Raw genomic sequence first — 21,019 nt, 5'->3', positions numbered from 1 at the left:
CAGCTCTGGGACGAGCAGTGAGTCCCTTTCCACAGGCAGGGAAGGGGCAGCAGGGGACCAAGATGCAGTATTCTGAAAAATTGCTCAGACAGCAGGTTCAGGATTTCTAAATACATTCTTCAACTTTTATTCTCCCACTAGGTAAGCAGTGGATTAAAAATCTCAGTAGCAAAACCAGACCCAAACTAAGTCTCACGCCTTCAGAAACAAACGTGCATTTGCATGTCAGATGTAATTCACATCCCGACAGTGGATATGCAAATGACCAAGGAGGAATTTGCAGTGGGAGCAAAGTGCTGTGTGTGTCACCATGGCAAATGTGCAACAAACACAAGTTCAGGTGTTGGCAACGCTGAGCAAACACTGGGCCATGGAGAACAAATGCAGTGATACCACGGATTCTGAAACAGTGTAAGCAGAAGAGAAAAATGGGACAGCTTAATGGAAGCTGTTTGGCACTTCCAGCAGAGGCTGCTTCAGCCATGTGCAATATTAATCTTTCTGTACCTGGATTAGCTTTTGTGGCTCTTTTTCCTCATGTACACGTCGCTTTTGCTTCCACTGAAGCTTAAAACTTCCACTGGTGAATTCTGGAGCGTTAGGGACGCTTCATAAATTAGCCAAAATAGAAGCTGCTCTTTTCTAAGATTTGAAGCCAAAGTGCCGGCAAAGAGCAACTGCCAATTACAGAAATCCAAATGCAACTGGCTTTAGCCAAAGAAAATAAACTAGAATTTCAAATGCAGTTCTGTGCTGTCACAGGCCCCCACTCCCCCAAAACCATGCCATAATCAGTACTATGGATTAGATCCCTTAGTATAAAAACCAAAAAATCCCGTAAAACAGAAATCAAGAATTTCTTAAGTGACAAAACTTATGTTTTCAGAGGTGATTTTCAGATGTGCAACATCTGCTCTTGTCAAGGTATGGATCTTTTCTGGGTTCAAAATGTGCAAATCCCATAAATTATAGGTTTCTTCCAGTCAGATTCCCTCACTAGTGCTGAAACAAATTCACAGTATAAACTGCCAAGACTCTTCATGCTGTGAAGGAATATACTTTTATATACATATATAAAAGGTAAAGTGCAATTTGTTCTGTTTTGCAGAGCCACACAGAGGCCCTGCACTGCAGCGTGTGGTCACAGCAGGTTTTGGGATGAGAAGAAGCCCCCCCATTAACAATGTCATCATTTCATGGCAGATGGTTCTGCTTTTCAACAGACTGCATGGAATTGCTATGCAGTGAAGTCCAAACAAAAGGTTCTTCCCTCAGGCCGTCCAGTGTCTGACCCTTGTGGGTTTCCCTTCCTGAACAGTAACAGCAGAGCTGTGGGTTTTACCTAAACAAGGAGCACATGACACGTCTGAAATGTGAACATTCACCCTTGGATTGCAGCTCCCGTGCAGTCGGGCCCTGGGCCCCTCAGCGAGGCCCCGGTGGAGCTCAGTGCGCTCCCGCCCCGCTCTGCTGCAGCAGCTCCTGCTCGTCGTCCTCGGAGCCCGAGGGGCCCTGGCGCACCTCCTCGTACCACTTGTTGGTCAGGGTCTTCATCTGGATGCGCCCATCGTGCAAGTCCTGGGGCAAAGGCAAACCAGGGCACTCTGTCACCTGCTGCAACACCCCTTCAGTGTCAGGGCAAAGCAGGACCACAGCTGGGCATACTCCTTAGGAAATAATCTGCTCCTGGTCTCTGAGCACACAAAGCCATTCTGTTTCCCACCAGAAAATATTTATCAAGTGTTCAGTCAGTAATTATTGCTACAGATGCCAGTTTTGATGATGGGTATTTTTACCTGTGTTCTCTAGACAGTCCTGCTCTGTGTGTTTCAACAATCCTAATGCTGTCTGGAGGCCCTGGCTTTGACTCTCCTCCTCATGTTCCCAGGGACACTGGGAAGCTTGTGGCCTGCTGCGGTGATTCACATGCTTATTCTTCCAGCCTTTGGCTGCAATCTGGATGGCAGCCTGTGCTTTTGGCTACCAACTACAAATCAGATGCTTACTTTGGTTTCTTGATTCCTTTCTGGTTTTGCAATAAATTACTTTAGTTTTTGTAGGAAAGTGCAGAAAGGGTACTTTTGAAAAATAAAAACAAGAGGAAAAACAGTACTTTTGAGCAGGCTAGGAAGATGGAATGTGCACTTACACAAAATTATCAGCTCCACAGCCAAAATGCTTCCATGGGAAATTGGAAAAACAGTGAATTCTGTGACTAAGGAGCCTCAGATTTCTGAAGCATGAGAGTGAAAAAGGCACAGTATTTATACCTCGGAGCCACTCATTGGTACGTTACACGTTCAGTCAGGTGTTGTTTTGCATTTACAGCCTCAGAGCTTTGGTACCCAGTGAGCAGCCTGCAAAGTGAAGGGCACAATGCTGGTGCCTATTTCCAAGACAGAAACTGCACTCTGCAGCAATATCACAGCTCCAGAAGTCACAGGACCACTGACAGTAAGAGGCAGGAACTGTATGTGACAGCACTTTAAAACCTCTGCCCGAGTGGCAGCAGCTTTTTCTAGCAGCAGCAGCAGCCAGTGACTCCTGATGCCATTCATGGTTCTCTGCACGATTAAAGGGAAGCTCAACAAATCCATACACCAAGTTTATCTGGGGTAGCTCTGAGATGCTTACTTAGTTCAACCTGCACTTTTACAAAGCAGCTGTTCATTACAGCTGCTCTATGCATGAGCAATACACAGATGTCCCACTGTCCCCACACAAGTTGTATGGCTGCATGATGAGCCCTGTGTGGTACTGAGGGCAACAACCAATTCAACCAGTTTCTCTTCTTCAAGAAAATGAGAAAGACTTACTTCTTGTGTGAGCCTTCTGGTGAAGAAAGGATTCAAATACTCAACATCCAGCCGCATAAACCCTTTGAGGTTCTGGCGTTTTATGTACTGGGCTTCATATTCCTCCTCTGTGAGCTCTGATAAATGCTCAGATTCTATAGTGTTTCCCTAGAAAAATCACAAATATTGGAATAACCCAAGAGAAGTGGCAGTCATCCCACCACCCTGCTTCAGCCCCTGCTCTGTGGTCTCCCTTATCACAACCAGTTGCCATGCTGGAACAATATGGAAATGATCCCCACCCCAGCCTTGCAGGGCTGGGGGCTGTATGAGTCTGTTCAGCCATCGAATCCCAGAGCCACCTCAAATGTTCCATGTTTTCTATTGTCACTACTGCTGAGAGCAGGTTTCTACTGTGCAGGTTTTCTCTTGTGAGCTGGACAATGCTTCCATCCAGCAAGCACCACTGCTGTCATTGTGCCACTGAAAACGAGCTGTGTGGAACACATGCTGTCCCTGCACTCTTCCTGCACTTCCTTGTGTGGACAGTTCAAGGTAATTCTAAAGACTACAGTCGACCTCATGCAAAGAGAAAATGATCTTAAGATCCTAGAGAACAATACCCTGTATATACTCTTCAATGGTTTAGGGAAAAATAGGCAAAAAATGTCCTGTGATACTTCATATTCTCCAGTCTTTTGCACAAACGGTTCCAGAGTGGCTGTTGGCTTTGTCAGATCTCTTGCTTTGCCAGAAATTGCTTCAAAATAAAGTCCAGTCAGAGGGGGCTGTTGTTACCACCTTCTCATGGCCTTTGACTTTTTCAAAATGATTTCCATCTGCCTTTTATGATTAACTTCTGTCTCACACTATACCAACTACTTTCTCTCAGTATATGACTCAATCCTCTATCATCTTCTTTATGCTTTTGCAGGGGTTACTTTAATTCCCATAGATCAATTTATAATAGGATCGAATTAAGAGACTATTTCTCCTCCCCTTGTCCAAACACATATTTTGAGTAAACACTACCAAACTCTGTCTTTGGGATATTTTGAAATTATATTGCTTGGCTTTTTCCTACTACATTGGTTTTTTCTACTGCCTTCATCTAACATTTTAGTAAAAAATTATGTACTAGTCCTGAAAAATGTTTAACCTGAAAAAAACTCCCCACCAAACCCCAGTGATCCTCTGAAGGAAAACCCCAAACAAACCATCTTCTCTGTCTTGCTAAGATTAACGTCCTTCTTGTTCCTCTTGCGTGGTTTGGAGTCCTCGATGTCCACGAGCCTGATGAGGGGCATGGTTCCCCCTCCCAGCAGCAGGATGGTGAACAGCACGATGATGATGGTCGTGGTGCCGATGAGCTGCCGCTTCTCGATGGGCTCCAGGCCCAGGTGGAGGCTGAGGGCATAGGGAATGGCACCACGTAATCCTCAGGGAGAGAACAGGGCAGCAAGGGAGAGTCAATCAACAGCGACACCGGTCCTGAGCACCCAGAGAACTCTACAGCAATTCACCACCTTCAAAAGGTTTTTTACAGACCTATGGCATACCCATTATCTATCACTTGGTTACCACCCTAAAACAAGTCTGAGCACTTCAGACACTCTTGTTCAAGCTGTGAAGCTGTTAGGCCTAGAGAGACAAGCAGCCTCTATGTAGAAAAGCTTTCATGGGGCTCGCCAGAGCAAAGTCCTCCAGTGCAAAGGGGAAAGATAACATTTCTGTTGCACTTGGGTTTCAGAATAGTGCAAATGTTCAGTTGAGTTTGCTCAACCAATGAAAAACCAGTTCCTCCTAGAGTGGGCCACACAATGGAAAAGATAAAACATTTTTTCTGGTTTTCAGTATTTTGAGCTTTAACTTACCACTAAACCACATGATAAACATCATTTTGGGAGTGATTTTATGATCACGGAAAAAGTTGAGTAAGTAGGAAAGCGGAAAAATATTCACTGCTCTACCAAACAGAACCAGCACCTGAAAAACAGAAATAAAAGCAAAAGACCATTTGATGTGTTACATCCATGAGGCCCCAGTTGCAGCTGGTTTTACATGGGAAGGTGAATATGCTCTTTTTGCTCACAGGAAGGTGTGCTGCTCCATAAACAGAGAGAAACCCCTCAGCACAGGGCATTGCGGAATTTTACTCTTGAAACATTTTGTCTGCTTAACTGGAACTAAATCAGACTTGTCACTGATGGAGACCAGGCTGCTTTATTTATAATAAATAAATGGAACCCAGGAGGCATTCCAGGGAGACTAAGAATTACTTTAGGTAAAAGTACTCCTCAGTTCAGCCAGTTCAGCTCCTTTAATCATTCCCTTGGCACAGCAGCCAAGAGGCAGTAAGGTATTTCTATTGTCTCCCTGTGGCCCAGTTGCTCAGAAAGGCCAGAAGCAAAACAAACAGCACATCAGGCTGTTTCTCAACATTTCCCTGGGTATGGCAATAAAACATACCCCAAACTGAAGCAACACTTTGAGAGCAGAAAATAAAAAAAAAGGACTATTGATTTAATGGTAAACAATTAACAAACACATTGAAAACTTTAACTCAGAAAAAGGCAAGGTTTTCCCAGAGCATTCTTTTTAAGCTCCACTACAAACAGACCTTGATAAGGTAAATATCCTACCATTAGTCAGCAGGATCCTTGAAGGGCTGTGCTGTTTTCCTTTATGAATCACCCCAAAATTACACAATTTGCATTACACTTGAGAGGGCATTGCTACACAGATGGAAATGTCACACCTTAGATACATATTAGATAGGGAAGTTGGGTGTAATGCAGGCAGAGCAGTTCCCTGTGCTGATATCCCTATCAGGAAGCTGTAGATAACAATTCTTCCCTTGAACCATGCATTAAATGGGTCAGTGTACATTATTGTACACAACTGGAAATGGATCCACATTGCCCTCACTGGACTCTGCAAAAGGGAACATACTTTTTTCATGCTGATATTAAGCCATTACAATGGCAACAGGTGGAGGCAACACCCACGTGAAACGTAACTCTCAGTGTCACTGCACTAAGCTGCGCTGAAATGGGGAGAAAGACAAAGAATTAGGAAAGGAGTCAGAGAATGAACACGTTGAAGAAGGCCTGAGTAAGGACTTCCTCTGAAGAACTCAGAGAGATGAAGTCATGCATGGACTAAATTGGTTAATATAAACAAACTGCAACAATATATGAGAAAGAAAGACTCAGAAGCTGCAGTGCTGGGAGACGAAGGAGCAGAGTTTGATACTGGTTTGCACTGGAGTTGCTATGAACTGCCCATTCAAACAGATCATTTGTGGGAACCCAAAGACAGGTAACTCATGATTGTTTTCTGGTAAAATAACCAGAATGGCTATGGATAATAATCTCAACATCTTTTGAGATTTCTAATAGTGTCAAAACAAGCAAGGTTCTTTTCATTGTTTTTACTTATCTTATACAGAAGGGTTTCAAAATACCAGCTGATGGGAATTTCAAAAGACTGATGTATTTGTACACCAAAGTGCTGAGACCAAGAAGAATAATTTCATGCTATTAGGGAGTATTAACTTTGTGCAATATACAAAAATACGGAAGTCTTTTTATAAAAACCTATAAATTGTAACAATTATTCTAAAATCTTTTAACTGTAAGGTGTTTCCCCCTTCCCCAATACCAAAAATGTATCTAAATGGCATGGAAGAAAGTAAATACCTACTATGCACCAGATGACAAAGGACATTTCAAACTTGTGAGGAAAACTAAAAATTGACAGGCCAAGAAATGCAAAAACACACGTTTCTGAAAAAGAGAAATCACATAGTAAATAAAGAATTCTAGAAAACCTTTTCTACTCCTATTATTAATTACTACATACAGTACATGAAAAGGCATTTCCTGACCAAACCCTGCAGAGCTGCTGGTGCTCAGGTAAGGAGTGGTTCAGTTTGCAGCAAAGCCACTCCCTGATCACGCTGCACCCTCCTGCAAACAATGCAGAATTCATTCATGGCAGCCCCCGGAAATCTGGGACATATTTGTAATACAGGAACATGTCATTTCTTCAAAGGTTTGGTTTTGAAAAGGAACTGGAAAGGCTCTAGGACTCTGAGCTGCTTGTACCACTACTTCCAAAAACTTCTCCATATGTGAAGTTACTGTTTTTGCAAGTAGATTTTTATATTAAAAAAAAAAACGAAAAAACCAAAACACTCAACCCTCACCTACTAGAACTAAAAACAGACCAGAGGAATACACGAGTCATAGATCTCTATTTGGTCATCAATCTCATGGCAAATCTTAGCAGGAGCCTGCAGGATGGGAGAGAGATTTACTGTATGTTTTATCCAGTGTGGCAGGAAAGGTGACTTTTGAGTGCCTTCCAGCCTCCACTCTCTTCTCTTAAAGACAAGCACCATTGACACACAAATGCCTGGATGCAAATTCACATCTCTGCTGCTCTCAACAGAATGACCGTTCCATGCAAACTGAATTTTAAACTGTTAATACCAGATTTAAAAGCAGGCAGCACCTACCACACATGAAAGCAACAGTTCTGAGTGTCTGCTGCATCAGGATCTGTGTCACCGGGGACAGGTTGTGGTGTGTGTAGTGAGACATCACGATGCCAGAGAACAGGATTGCCATGATACCTGTGGGCAAGAATGTGGCAGTCAGCAGAAGACTCTGCAAGGATTTACTGCTGAGACCCTCCAGAGTCATCTTCTCACAAGGCAAAACTTGTTTCTACAGCAATATATAAATATTTTAACATATCAAACAGTGGGGTCAGAACTCGTTTTGCTACTCACCCGAGAGTGAGATACCTTCTGCAAGTCCATAAGGAAGGTAAGCAAAGATAATCATCATCCCAAATTCTAGGGAAGGTGTCTTCCTTAAGTCAATGTGCTTTAGTACGTACACATGGAAACGTTATGGAAAAAGGAAATTAAGAAATAAATCAAATAAATATTTTGATGTGTTCATTCCATTACAAAACAATTATTATACTTAATGTACTTCTCCTCTGAATAGCCAATAAAATCTACACATTGGCCTTGAGTTCAACTCAAGTATGGAAAGATTAGTAACTTCTTGTATGAGGAATGTTTCTTATAGAAGCTACTGCTGGTAGAAGTCTGTCAGAAGACAGAGCTAGAGACAAAAAATGATCTGTTACTGATGTGCCTCTACAATACTGATAACAACAGGTAAATCAAATACTTCTGAGGCACAAATAACTGTACAGGGCAATTAAGCTGCTTTTCTCTTTGACTTAGTATCATTTAGATACAAGTTGAAGAAGTGTTGAACATCTGTCTCCCTCTTTGGTTGTGATGTATGGAATAATTTAAAAGTTTCTTGAATTAGGCTGATGAACCAAGATGGGAAATATGTCTGTATTTAATCAAACATTCTATTCTTGTTGTTTACAAACAAAGTGTTTGGCAGCTGACATGAGCAACTGTTGAACAGCTCAGACCTCATAAACTGAAGTCAGAGCTAGCATTGAACAAGCCCAAAAAGTAACAAAGGTGTCTGGGCTACAGCAAACAGCCTTCCTGATCTCAGCAGAGGAGCTCCTGGGTTGTTTCGCAACCAACTCATGGAAGTAGAAGAGGCAAAATATAACCCAGGGTAAATCCAAACAGAACAGTGTCTGCATTCAGCTGCCTGCACATGATCCATAGGGACAAATGAGCTGGGCTGACTCAAAGGCCCTCGGGAACAGCAGCTTTTTTTTCTTTTTAATTAACTGTTTTATGTATGTAAAAAAGCAGCCATATGCTTGCTAAAATGGATTGGTATTGAAATGGAATTAATATATTTTGAATTTACAAAACAATTACCATATCTTATAACACTCCAATGCACATAAGCTATTATACAACATGTCAGACCTTAATTATGTTCATAAAAATTTGATGCCACTTTTAATACACATCCATGCACACTAACATAAAAACAAAATAATGTCTAACAAGAAATACCCTCTAAGAAATGCTGGAGAAGACGAGAAAAAAAATACTATTAGAATGTTGCAGTTGTATACCAATGTATACACATATATCACCAAGATTAAAAAAGGATATTAATGCAGAAATAAGACCAGTAAGTGTGCCAAGTGCTGCAGAGCCAAAGAACATCTTGAGAAAGTATCCCAGTGCCTGTAGAAAGGTTTGCCATCCACTTACATCTGACATATTTTCTCTTGTCAAACCTTCTGCTGTGCTAGATACAATTAAAAGAGAAATAACAAGAAATGCTTATACATTCCAAGCCTGGATCCAAAAATATCAAACATCTTTTGAGCATAACAACAAAAAAGACTCCCATTTCTTTGTTGCTACCACTCTTAAAAGGCTTTTACTGTGATATATATAACAAGAGGAATGTCAAAAGATGTTAAATCAAGCCTTAGTGTAATCCCCAAAGGGAAACCTAATTCTGCTAAAAATCCAGCATTGCTCCTCTGAAGAATCCCAGAATGGCGTAAATAGGCTATGGTGATGCCCAGTATTTCAAAACAATGTTCAAACTTTGAAAAGGAAACACATTTTACAGCGGTAAAAACTCATGTGATCCTCTGAGAAGAACAAATGAACAGGAAGAACTCTCATCAAATATTTAGGTGTGGATGAGAGACAAGAAGGTCACTGAAAGAAAACACAGCAGCTCTTAGGAGGAAATGGGAGAAACCTCTTTGAATTTCAGGAATGTATTTCATGGAAATTCTGTGCAAAGAAAACCAGTGTTCCTTTTGGCTGCTTTTAGCCTTCAGGGTCTTCCCTAAAAGCACCACAACTGTAGTAAAAGCAATTAGTTCATTAGAAAATTACTCTGACTCCGCTGCCTGCTTGGTACAGCTGCTCCTTCTATACACTCAGTCACATCTATCAGCTTCAGCAATAACATGAAGATACATCTATCAATTTTTTACTCTTTCAGACCCAAAGAATTATCATGGGCAAAAGATAAGGATATTGGATGTTCCTCTTTCCCGTGGTAGCCCCAACATAAACATAACCCTATTGCATGGATGCTGGCCAGTGGGACCCTGGGCATAAGCCAATGGCACAGAGACTGAGCTGCTCTCTACAAGGTGAATATTTCTGTGCCAAGCCTGACAGGTGACATGTGGGGTTCCTGTCGTCAGGACCCTCAGATGGAAGGAGAGCTGATAAATGAATGGAATTAGAAAGCAATCAATTATCTGGGGCCAATGAGATAAGGCACTGAGGTAGCGGTAATGAGGCAACCATTTACTGTCCTCTGCCTATGCAGTTCATGTTATGGACTGCTTTTTACACAGAAGCACCATACAAGATTCAGCTTTACACCAGAAATACATGATTTGTTCCAAATGGAGATGGAAGAATTACTGTATATCCAAAAAACTAACAGAAAACAAGGTAGTTACTGCTTCCATAAACATGTCTGGCTCCAATGCACTTACTTAGTCAGGACAATTGAGACTGCATCGTTGAGAATACTTTCTCCAAAAACCAACATGTTAAGCACAGGATCCACATTAAGGGCATTGAAAATGGCAATAGTAGCCACAGGGTCAACTGCAGATATTAAAGAGCCGAATGCAAAACTGGGAGAACACAAAAGAGGAAAGTAGATGAAAGAAAAATACCTACCTAGTAACTTACATGAACAACAGTAACAAAGCCCATTTAGGTTACAGTTTCCACACAGTGATAAGCTGTGCTCCCTTTCCAGTCATAAGAACTTGGCCATTAGCCAAGTTCTTGAAAAAATCTACATTACTGACACTGAAAAATTTATTCTGTCTTTTAAGAGAAGATTTGGACAGGGAAGTTATACCCTTATTACCTATATTAATAATACCAACTAATCCAAGTTTACAAATGTTAACGTTCGGTTAAAATACCCAGTATCTGTCTAGAGAAATCACTGAGCACAGAACAGAATAGACTAGAACACAATAGAATGGAGTATAATCCAACACTATTTGGAAATAAGGGCGTAATAAATAGGATACAGAAGTGTTCCATCTATTTCTTAGTTTCATACACAATGTTGAATCTCAGCAATCGAAACACTAACCAAAAGAGGTGGCCAACTGCAGTGCATTTCCCACCTACAGCTATCCTGAAAGCAAGCTTCATTTCATATACTATACCATTTCCCCAAGAGCTTACCTGTCTGTCATGTTGAGTTTATAAATTACATCAGCCTGAAAGAATAGGTAGAACATAATCACAATCAACTGTGGTGTTCCGCTGTTCTTAAAAACCAAACTATTCATCAAATCCTGAGTTCATTATTAAGAAAAATCCACAGTAGTGATGTTATCCAGTTTAACACTGCCCACCAACAGTGATCTGCTGCTACAATTCTGGTCACCCAAGATCAGGGAACTAGGGCAGAGTCAGGTGAGTAGAGTAACTAAGACATTCAAAGGAAAATAAATCTGAGTGGCAAAGAGGAAAGTATAGAATGTTTAGCCTACCAGAATGAAGTCTGAGAGAAAAGACAAATATCTGTGTCTATATGTAATCAATGGGAAACACCAAATCACAGAAGCAAAAAAAATACTGAGAGAACAAACAAATTTAATATTGTAGAGTATAAGATGGCTCTAGAGAACAAAGGTTTTGGAACAGCCTTGCAACAGGACGATTGCGGAAGTTACAAAAAAGTAAAACTCAATTCTTAATTGCTTTTCCCATGAAGCATGCTGTGTCACAGAGTCACAAGCGGCTCAGGTTGGAGGGAACCACGGAGGGCACCTGCTCCACCCTGCCTGCTCTGCAGGGTCCCTGGAACACGGTACCCAGGACCATGTCCAGAGAGCTTTTGAGCATTTCCTGGGAAGGAGACCCCATGGCCTCTCCAGCAGTATCATGGAAGGGGTTGTATAACACTGCCCGTGTGAGAGCAGAGAACTGGACTTTGTGACACAGGAATTCACTTTCACTATACTTGTCAGCTCTTGAAAAATGGACTTTCAAACAACAAGCCAGATAAACTTAAGTGCTTCAAAGCAGTAGGTCTTACCCGGCCCAGGAAATAGATTCCTCCACCTACAATGAAAGCTGATATTGCAGTGCCAAATACGGAGAACAGAATGATGGAACCAATGTTCTGAAAAAAATTACCCTGGAACACAGTAATAAAATAAGTAAATTAGTAAAAATGACCTGAGGGAAAACTCGTGTTTGGGTTTGCATTTAATTAGATTCTAATTCACAACTGGGTTTCCGATTATAAAGGCTCATTAGTTTGGTTCCAGGTACCCCAGGACACACATCCACACCATCTGCCTAAAGAGACTGCTGCTCTCTCGAGGACAATGGCAATTCCCCCTGATTCCCAGGACTGATTCCCAGTCTGGGACCATAACAACAACCCAATCCTCAGAAAAACAGCTGGATATTTACCAGCACTTTGACATATTCCCCACCTAGCAAAAGTGTAAGTTAATCCCTCTGTTGGAGAGAGGGCATGTGAAAAAGGCTTGTACACTTCCCAGTTGCTGGTCCATTCCTTGTGATTTGTATGAAAAGATCTCCAGTGTTGGTGCCAGCTCCTGGCATCACCATGGCCCCTGCTCCCTCCCTCTCCTGCAGCACAGCTGGAGCACAAAGGCTGCACACAGGAGCACCAAAGCCCCTCGGCCAGGATGAGTGCAGTGAGAAATGCCCATGGAAACACGGGCCCCCAGGCAAGGGGTCAGAACCCTTGCACACATTTTCTCCTTCTTTAGCTGTGGAGTGACCCCACCTTTCCCACTTCTGATCCTACTCCTTCCCACTTCTTCTCCTTCACACCAGCACGTGTACAGCTCTGGTGAGGTAAGAAACCTCTCCAGCCAAGGAAAACCTCGACTGTGCTGTACCCAACACCTTGCCAGCACTGTTATCAGCAACAAAGCTACACTCCCTGCACTCTGGGTTGAAGAGGCTTAAATTTTGCACTCTCAATTCCCTAATGATTAATATAATGGAATTTAATGCAATTATCCTAAGCTTCATGAACACAACTAAAAGCAGAATCTGTTCCAAACAAAACCTCAACATCCAAAATGAGTGTCTGGCAGGGACTGACCTTATGCAGTGAATATCCAGATTCAAATATAATAGGTGGAAGCAAAAGCAGAAAAAACATATTTGGACGAAACATTTCTTCTTCCTGCAAGAAAAAAAATCAATTTTAATTTCAGGGATATCATCATTATTGAAATAATACCAAGTCTTCCAAAAGAAAAGCTATTAAAAAAAATAGTGTTGCAAAATGAAAAATCTTTCTCCCTTCTTATCACGAAGTAGAAGACTGAAGAGCAGTAAACTATTCCAGGGTAGCTACTTCTATTGTTCTTTTGCAACCCAGTGATAGAAATTTAGGAGTTACTTATTTTAAATTACCGTCTCCAAAAAAGCTGCATAGAAAACAAGTTATTTATGGTAAAGAAAAATCTTCCTGTTTCCACAAAGAGTATTGCCACTTTATCTGAGCGTCTGGAAATCTGTAAGGACTGCCAAGGAACGGTGACCTCTCGGCCACTGTTTGAACAGAACAGGTTAGCTGGGACTAGGCAGGTTCACTGGAAAACTCATCACCTGACAAGAGGAAATCACATCATCAGCCCCGTGCCCCTGCAGGTGACCAGGCTCAGGTGACACACCACCAGAGGGGTCTGAGGCTGCATTCTTCTCAGCAAATGTAATTTCTGCCTGAATTGAATAGTACTATTCTGATGGTTCCTTTTTGCCATCACAGTGATATAAATGGAACCCACCATGAGGTAAGAGGCTATTTTTTTGTGTCCTCAGTCCTTGACACTTATCCCCTGGCTAACACTGCTCATGCTGTACCCCCAGCCTGGCACCCTGGTTTTTCTGCTGGCAGACTAAACACAGAAGGCAAATGAATCCCAGCTGAGGGGGCCAGTCTCTTTACCCACCTGTTTACTCCCTCCTGGTCCCCCCAGCACTGAACACGGTAGAGCTTGTCACCTCCGCAAGCACCAATTAACTTGTTTAAATCCAGGTTAAACAGCTGATGGACTGCTCTGTTCAAACACCAGCTTTCAAAACAGAGGTACTCATCTCTTTAAAGTCTCATTCCTGCCTGTACCAGTGATAATCATCTTAAAGGATTTGGGGGGCTTAGAAAACAAAACTCATCCTTTAGACTGAAATGCTCCAGTCCATGATTGTGCATTCGCAATCCTGTGAATCGATGGCTGACACTGCCTGCTTCTGTCAGCACAGTAACTGCACCAGAACAAAACCCACAGATCTGAGTCACTACACTTGTTAAAAGCCCCTGAAACCAGAGCTGGACAAGGAAGTGAGAACAATGGAAAGGAAGGACCGTGTTTGTGCTGCATGGAAACAGAGGAAAATAAAACATGAGGACTCTGATTATCAGCTGTGCTAGCCAAGAACCACCGGCAAGCACAAGGTCTCAGTGGTGAGCTTGAATGAACACTCAGCAAGGAGTGATCACTAGAAATTACATTACAAAATTTTTAGGGCACGGATATCATCCAAGATTTGCTTTGTACAGGGATGTAGTCTGCAGTTAAATTTTTTTTTTTATCTTATCAGATAAACAAAAAGTATTTAATATATTTAGAACCATTTATAACCATGTAATAAAGTCCATAATTATTATTGATTAGAAAATCTCATATCTAAAATTACAACAGCCTACGTTAAAACCTAAGCTTTATTACAGTGAAAGTAACTCAAATAAGCAAATTAACTATGTGGTATCTGTGGCCTTTCACCTTGGCTGACAACACAAGCAAGCACAGCTCCCCAGTGCCTCCCAAGATATGACCAACACTTCCCAAAAAACCCCCACATAATTCACCAGCTGTGATCAGTATTTCCTGTGTTTGGAGAACAAGTGCTCAAATCAGAGCACAAAGCTTTCTTTTTCCTTCTTACATACATGATCTTACTCAGATTATTTTATTTAATCAATAAGAAACTATTTTAATGCTGATGTTGTGACCATTTAACTGACTTTCAATTTTAAGTCAAATCCAGTTGACACAAATCAGGAATGAAAAAGCACTAACTACTGCAGCCCCCACTGTTTCTAATGACTTCATATGTAAAAATGAAATATTACAACATGACTGTTGAGCTATGTAAGTGTTTAAACAAGTGTACACAGAACCAGTGTAGTTAGCTGACAAAAAAAGGAGTATAATATGTAGTTCAAAAGCTACATCAGGATGAAAATCTATGCATTTTAATGTATTTCAACTAAGGAGAAAAAAAAATCTTCCTTTAGGGCAATAACTGCCAAGAAATATAAAGCTGCAAGTTAGGATTAAAATTCACTACTCAGACCAAGATTTTCAGCTGGCTGATATAAATCCTGTTTAGAACTGGCAATTCAAATCACTGTGACTTCAATCAGTTCAGTGATCTAATAAACTGTTTGGTGCTATGAAACAAAATCACAGTTTAAATGCTGCAAGATTTCAAATTAAAGCAGGAATAGTGAAGAGTTCATTGCTTTGATAATGTGGCTAAATGGTAGGAGACAAAATCCTTGCTTCACTGTAGACTTCAGCTCTTGCAGAAACTTCTGCTAGGACTTGCCCTCTAAAACATCGAGTATTACAAAGCCTTTTTCGTAAGATTTAGGGATTTTTCTACAATTAAAAATTAATTGTTACAACTTTACCTTCCAGTTGGCCAGCTTTTGAGCCTCTATGATTTTTATAAAAGCTCCCATAAGGATACCTAGGAGAGAATAAGAAAACATTCTGAAATAGCCACAAAACACATCACTGTTTATCAGCTCTCCAAGTTTCAGAAGTGAAAACAAGGCAAAACATAGTGCAGCAAGTCTTTCATTCCTAAACCATGAAAACACGGAGTAGTTTTGGGTTTAATACCCAAATATCCAATTTCCAACATGTTACATAATTCCAGAGCTTCCCTGCACAACAGATTGTCTCTTGGGATATCCCAACTCCAAACAGACCTACTGAGAGTGTGATGCTCACTGGTTCAGAAAGGTAACAGGCTTAACTACTCAAACCGCTTCTCATCTAAGCTGCACTCAAATAAAATTCCACCTTTCTTGCTGAAGAATCAGGAAGTTATAGTTAGGCATCTGTGCTTCATGTCATTTCAGTATTATTTGCAGTTGAAGCAGCTTAAATGAAATCAGTCTTCTCCACAGAAATGAATTTTGTTTGAATGAAATCATAGCACTTTCTGGCAATGAAGAAGGCAACAAACTCTGATCAGGGTGGAGACCCTGTCAGAACTATTTTCCAAATGAATTACACATTGTTTAAGTCATGTAGAAATAATCTGAATATAAAATAATTTTATCAAGGCTACTGCAAACTCAATGGTTAAAGGTTATCGTACTCTTTCCTCCTATACATTTTCAAACATAAAGACATAAAACTGTAACAATATTTCTTCTGGAAGTCATGAAGATAACTCATGAACTGTCATTAGTTGTTTTCAAGTAGTTATAGGGAACTTGTCTTTAGTCAGATTTCAGATCTGTGTCTCTGCATAGTTGTGTTTTATTATTTACAGAATGGAGAATTTACAGTCAAACACTGGGACATAGAAGTCAAATACTCCAAATGAAAGGTACAAAGTGTCTGAGAAGCTTTAAGTATGCTTTCCTGTAACTCATGTTAAGCATGCTTTCCTTCAGCTCATGAGACCTCCTCTCATGCTGTAGCTAACAAAAGCGTCTCACAAACAGAATCACATGGATTACTCCTGATGGATGTGTCACACACACAAAGCCATGAGGCCTAAGCCTTCTTTTATACAAAAATCTGTGAAGGCATCAGTCCCAGAGGGTAGAAATAATTGTTCCATGAAATAGTTTCTATGGAAAGGAAGGGGAAAACATTCATGAAGCAACATCAAAGGTCTGTTGTTCCTTGAAGGACAGAACACAGATACAGCCACTCACATGCCACATACATTTACAAACTACTCTTCCTTTATTACTAAATGAATGAACGCAGTTTTTGATCAGCTGGTTCTATTAAATCAGGCAGGTCCATTCTGTCAAGGGGCTAATTAGAAGGGTAAGTCTGTAAGACTTACTAATCTATACCTCATTTTTTGGAAAATTTTATAGGCATTTTTTTATTGCAACCAACCTTCATTTTTTCTGAGAACATGTTAAAACTCAGTAACAAATCAAAGAGAAAAAACATTTCTGGCAACTATTGTTACCAACGAAATTCCAGCAACTTATAAGGACGAGGATCAAAATCCAGCCTCAGAGAACGCACTCCCCCAGTCCAGCAGCAGAGACACACCCTCTAGAAACCATAAATCGGAAGCTTCCGAGCAGCTTAGACAATGGGAGGAAAAACATTTGTGAAAATCATACCCCTCTTCTCTGCTGCCACTTTTATTAGCCTTCAATGACTTCCTGAGAACATTTGCTTAATTTACAAGTCAAAACAGGACACACCTCACTTCTGGCACTGCTGGCAAAACTGGATACTTGAAACTCAAGCTGTGCTCTTGCAGCTGTGCAGAGCATTACCAGGACCAGAGGGTGACTGAGCAGCACTGAGCTGGCAACTCCAGTGATTATACAGGTGCTGAGTCCTGTCACCAGGGCTGAGAGTACTTTAAGTATGACTGAGTCTATAAACTAAATAAATAAGGCTGAAATGACACAGGACATCTGTTACCTGGGCTGCTCCTGGGTATAACACCCTGTTGACTCACAGGAATTGCATCTGCTGGTATCATGTCGCCTCACTGGGGGGACAGACTGCTGTGGTTCACCCCAAAACCCAACTGAGCAAGTTCCTGCATGGCCTCTAAACAGAACACAAGGGACACAGCCCTGCTCCTTCTGACCCACCCTGAGTAGCAGCGACAGCCCTGGCAAGAAGCTGTTTCTTGAACAGGATTTTGTTGGGGCTTACAGGAACACAGCACACACCAACACTAAATCCAACAGCTAAAACCCTTCTCCTGCAGCTGAGATGCCAATAACAAGAAACAGAAAGAGGAGAATGACTGTGCCTCTGCTGCTCTGCACAGCTCAGCAGGAAGAGGGACACAAGCTGGCTCAACACCTCTGCTCCACACTGCCCAGGATACATGGAATGATAGCAAAGAAAATCCAAAGCTATGCCAGCAAGAGCGATCACTATACTGCTGCATTTTATATTGGGGATTATGCTTAATTTAGATTAGCTATTTAACAGCCATGGTAACTAACCTGATTTGAAGCCAAATCAACACCCTGTACTTGGGCTTTTGTGCACAAAGGGGAAGGATACTGAAGGGATAGCAATGTCCTTTTGGCACCTTTCAGGACACTGGGAAATACATTCACTAGACATCTCACCAGTCCATGGCAACAACGCAAGGAGGGACGGAAAGAGAAGTGTGTCAACAGTGAATCAAGCACTGTGTGGTTTCTGTGAGGATGACAAAGTGAGTCTGGATGAGCTGCAGCAGCTCGGACCCGTGTCATGTACAGAACCATAAAGGCACAAAAAAAAAAGCCTGAAGGATGTTGCTGCTATAAAGATGAAGGGTGTGTGCAACACCCAGCACTAGGACAGGATCCCTACCCACCTGTTTGTTTTTCAGTTAAACAGAAACACTGAAACTCACATAGGGCTTTGCAAGTGAATGCTGCTTGAAGCTCCAAAACCTACTGTGTGAGAAACATGATGTGGTCTCCACCACACCCAGTTATCTACAAATCCAGGGAGTCACACTGCTGGAAAATATGCTTCTCTTTCTGCCAAGTAACAGCTCTAAGATTTTCTCGATCTAGCACCCAGGATGCAAGAAGATCCCTGTTTTCCAGAAAGCTTCAGTTACTGACAAGCACCAGAAAGCTCATTTGCTCCCATTGAGAAACTGTGTAAAAATACAGTTAAGAAATATGAGAGAAGGTACCAGCCTAGCCCAGGATAGTCAAAAATCTACCTGCTCAACCAGTAATACAGTCCTTTGAGCTGCATCCAGATTATAACTGAGCAGCTTTGTCTTCTTGTTGTAATTTTAGAACAACTGCCAGTGAAAGCATCACTAGCAAGAGAAGCAAAAATACCACAGAATCTTGAAGACAAGTCACAGCTGAAAAACTGGTGCTGGGAACACTCAGACCAGGTTCTTTAAACATTAGACAGCATGTAGAGAAAATAATGAATGTATTTGGCCTGATTTGCTCCTCATTTACACATTTATTAATCAGGAGCAACAGCATACAAATAAATTAAATTACCCTGACATAAAACTACAGGCTCAGGAATACTCCAGATTTAATCCAAATTAAGTAAGCACTTGATCTCCATGAAGATTGACACTTTTATGGCTCAAGCCATAGGAAGAGCTCTTGTCTTGGTACTACTGGGATAGTTAAGGCGAGTTTTCAGGACAGTTGCAGTCCCCAGCTACATTAAAATCCCACACTCAGACACAATTCTACCAACACCAATATAAACACATGTACCACTTCAAAGGGAAGGCCAGAGCCTCATAACCAGGGAATGCTGCACATCTTGTCCCACCCTGAGGATGCAAACTAGAGGAAGATGCCAAACTACTCAGGTAGTGACATCCCTATAGGTGTCATTTTTCTGGGCCAGTCTCTGCATGTATGCTCATTTCTTTATTCCTTCAATCAATTTAACTCTGTTAATTAGTTGTTTTCTTCACTGCATCTGGTTTACTGCATCTTTCTAGTGATGGCTAACACACAACAGAGCATTATCTCCAGTGCATACTACTGACAGTCCCTGGATTAACACAAATCCAACAAAAAGGTTATGGCTACTCACCTAAAGAAACAACAGCCACACTCTCTGGTAAAAAATGAAGGCGGTATTCTATCAGTAAATGCACCAATATGATGCAAATGGCTGTGAAGGGAAAAAAATGGAGATTCAAAAGTGTTAGAAAATAATAAAATATACTTTTCAGTAGTATTTTTAGAATACACAAGCAAACTTCTCCTAATGATTTAGTAGACTTCACTTTGGCAATAAACCAAGAAGCACCAGTCAAAGCAGTAGCTCCCACCACCATAAATGTTCTAAATCCCTGTGCCTGTGCAAAATCCCACTTCACAGAGAGAACCAGAGGAGAAATAAACCGCTATGATTCTGAGCTGGCCTATGTCCTCAGACACAGAGTACAATTAACAGAGATTAACAGACTTTCAGTTCATCATTCACCTATAACAAGAAGACTAAAAAAAATCGTCATGCCACTAGACTGTTCCTCTTGCTGTGCCTGGACTCCAGTCTGAACTGGAAGGATGGGTTTGGGAGGTGTAGGTGCCACCAACTTGGTAGTAGCAGCCAGCATAGTGTGGAGGGTGGCATTGATGACTTCATGGGTGGCATTTGAAGACCTGTCAGGATAATATAATATGTGATTATACTGGATGGGAGCAGCATGATAAAGCCTACTACAGATATGCACACATCAACCAACCACCAGATCATGCTGAACTCGTAATGGTGACCAACTCGTTACGGTCGTTTTTTAAACGCAGTCTCTGACTAGACAAATACTGGAAGTTCACGTTCATGGAGCGGATTACTGCTGAGTGGCTTCACGCACTGCAGACACCCAACACGCTGCAGCGCAGCCTGGGACGCACCGAAAGTCTGGCGGCGAGGGCACGACCGGCCCCCGCAGCGTGTGCGCACCAACAAACCCGCGGCCAGCGCCCCGCCGCGCCTCAGCGCCCGGAGCCCTCAGCGCCCGGAGCCCTCAGCGCCCGGAGCCTCGGCACCGCGGGGGCCGCTCGGGGCCGGCCGCACCGCGAGCCGCTGCTGCGGGGAGAGGCACCCCCGGCAGGAACGGCACAGCACAGCACGGCCCGGCCGTGCCCCGCAGCAGGACCGATACCGGCACGGCACGGCACGGCACGGCACGGCACGGCACGGCGCGGCACGGCACGGCCCGGCCCGGCACGGCACGGCACGGCACGGCACGGCCGTGCCCCGCAGCCCCGGGCCGCCCCCTCCGCCGCGCACTCACTCCGCCATCTTGCCGGGCTCAGCCTCCCGCGGCGCCCCGCGCGCCGCCACTTCCGGCGCTCCGGCGGGCACGTCCGGCCGCGCGCGACCGGGGCGTCACGTGACAGCGGGGCCGTGGCGCGCGCGCGGGGCACGTCACGGTTCCCGCGCTGCGCGCGGGGGCGGTGGCGCGTCGGGCGCCCCCTCTCGGCAGGGGCAGCGACTGCACCGCCGCCATCGCTCCCCGT

At 42.6% G+C, this 21,019-nt stretch overlaps 1 protein-coding gene across 3 annotated transcripts; it reads right to left on the bottom strand.

Moving 5' to 3' along the window:
* Positions 1-96: 96 nt before the first annotated feature.
* Positions 97-20,873, bottom strand: SLC9A8 (solute carrier family 9 member A8). Of its 3 annotated transcripts, none has more exons than XM_042044656.1 (16): positions 20,794-20,873; positions 19,980-20,158; positions 19,584-19,664; positions 15,464-15,522; positions 12,863-12,946; positions 11,813-11,914; positions 10,954-10,988; positions 10,239-10,382; positions 8,875-9,013; positions 7,594-7,699; positions 7,318-7,434; positions 6,501-6,583; positions 4,670-4,781; positions 4,013-4,233; positions 2,817-2,963; positions 97-1,578 (listed from the first exon to the last, which is right to left on the bottom strand). In XM_042044656.1, exons 1-16 carry the CDS (start codon positions 20,799-20,801, stop codon positions 1,447-1,449), a joined length of 1,749 nt encoding a protein of 582 aa, XP_041900590.1. In that variant the 5' UTR covers positions 20,802-20,873; the 3' UTR covers positions 97-1,446. The 3 variants fall into 3 exon arrangements, with proteins under 3 accessions (XP_041900590.1, XP_041900581.1, XP_041900599.1); XM_042044647.1 differs by lacking the exon at positions 20,794-20,873 and adding an exon at positions 20,242-20,484; XM_042044665.1 differs by lacking the exons at positions 97-1,578; positions 20,794-20,873 and adding exons at positions 1,585-2,357; positions 20,242-20,487.
* Between the last annotated feature and the right edge of the window lie 146 nt (positions 20,874-21,019).

This window comes from Corvus kubaryi, unplaced genomic scaffold (assembly GCF_017639235.1).
Source record: "Corvus kubaryi isolate FWS band 111438036 unplaced genomic scaffold, C.kubaryi_AGA036_p1.0 134, whole genome shotgun sequence".
In the NCBI taxonomy this organism is placed as follows: domain Eukaryota; kingdom Metazoa; phylum Chordata; class Aves; order Passeriformes; family Corvidae; genus Corvus; species Corvus kubaryi.
The sequence above is the reverse complement of the archived record's forward strand: the minus strand, read 5'-3'. Positions and strand labels throughout refer to the sequence as shown.

Bases quoted from the DNA above. Each gene is read 5' to 3' on its own strand.
- SLC9A8 (XM_042044647.1), bottom strand. The intron at 10,989-11,812 runs GTAAGACCTACT...CTATTCTTTCAG, and splicing joins GAATCTATTTCCTGGGCCGG to GCTGATGTAATTTATAAACT. The intron at 10,383-10,953 runs GTAAGCTCTTGG...GTGTTCTCCCAG, and splicing joins AAACTCAACATGACAGACAG to TTTTGCATTCGGCTCTTTAA.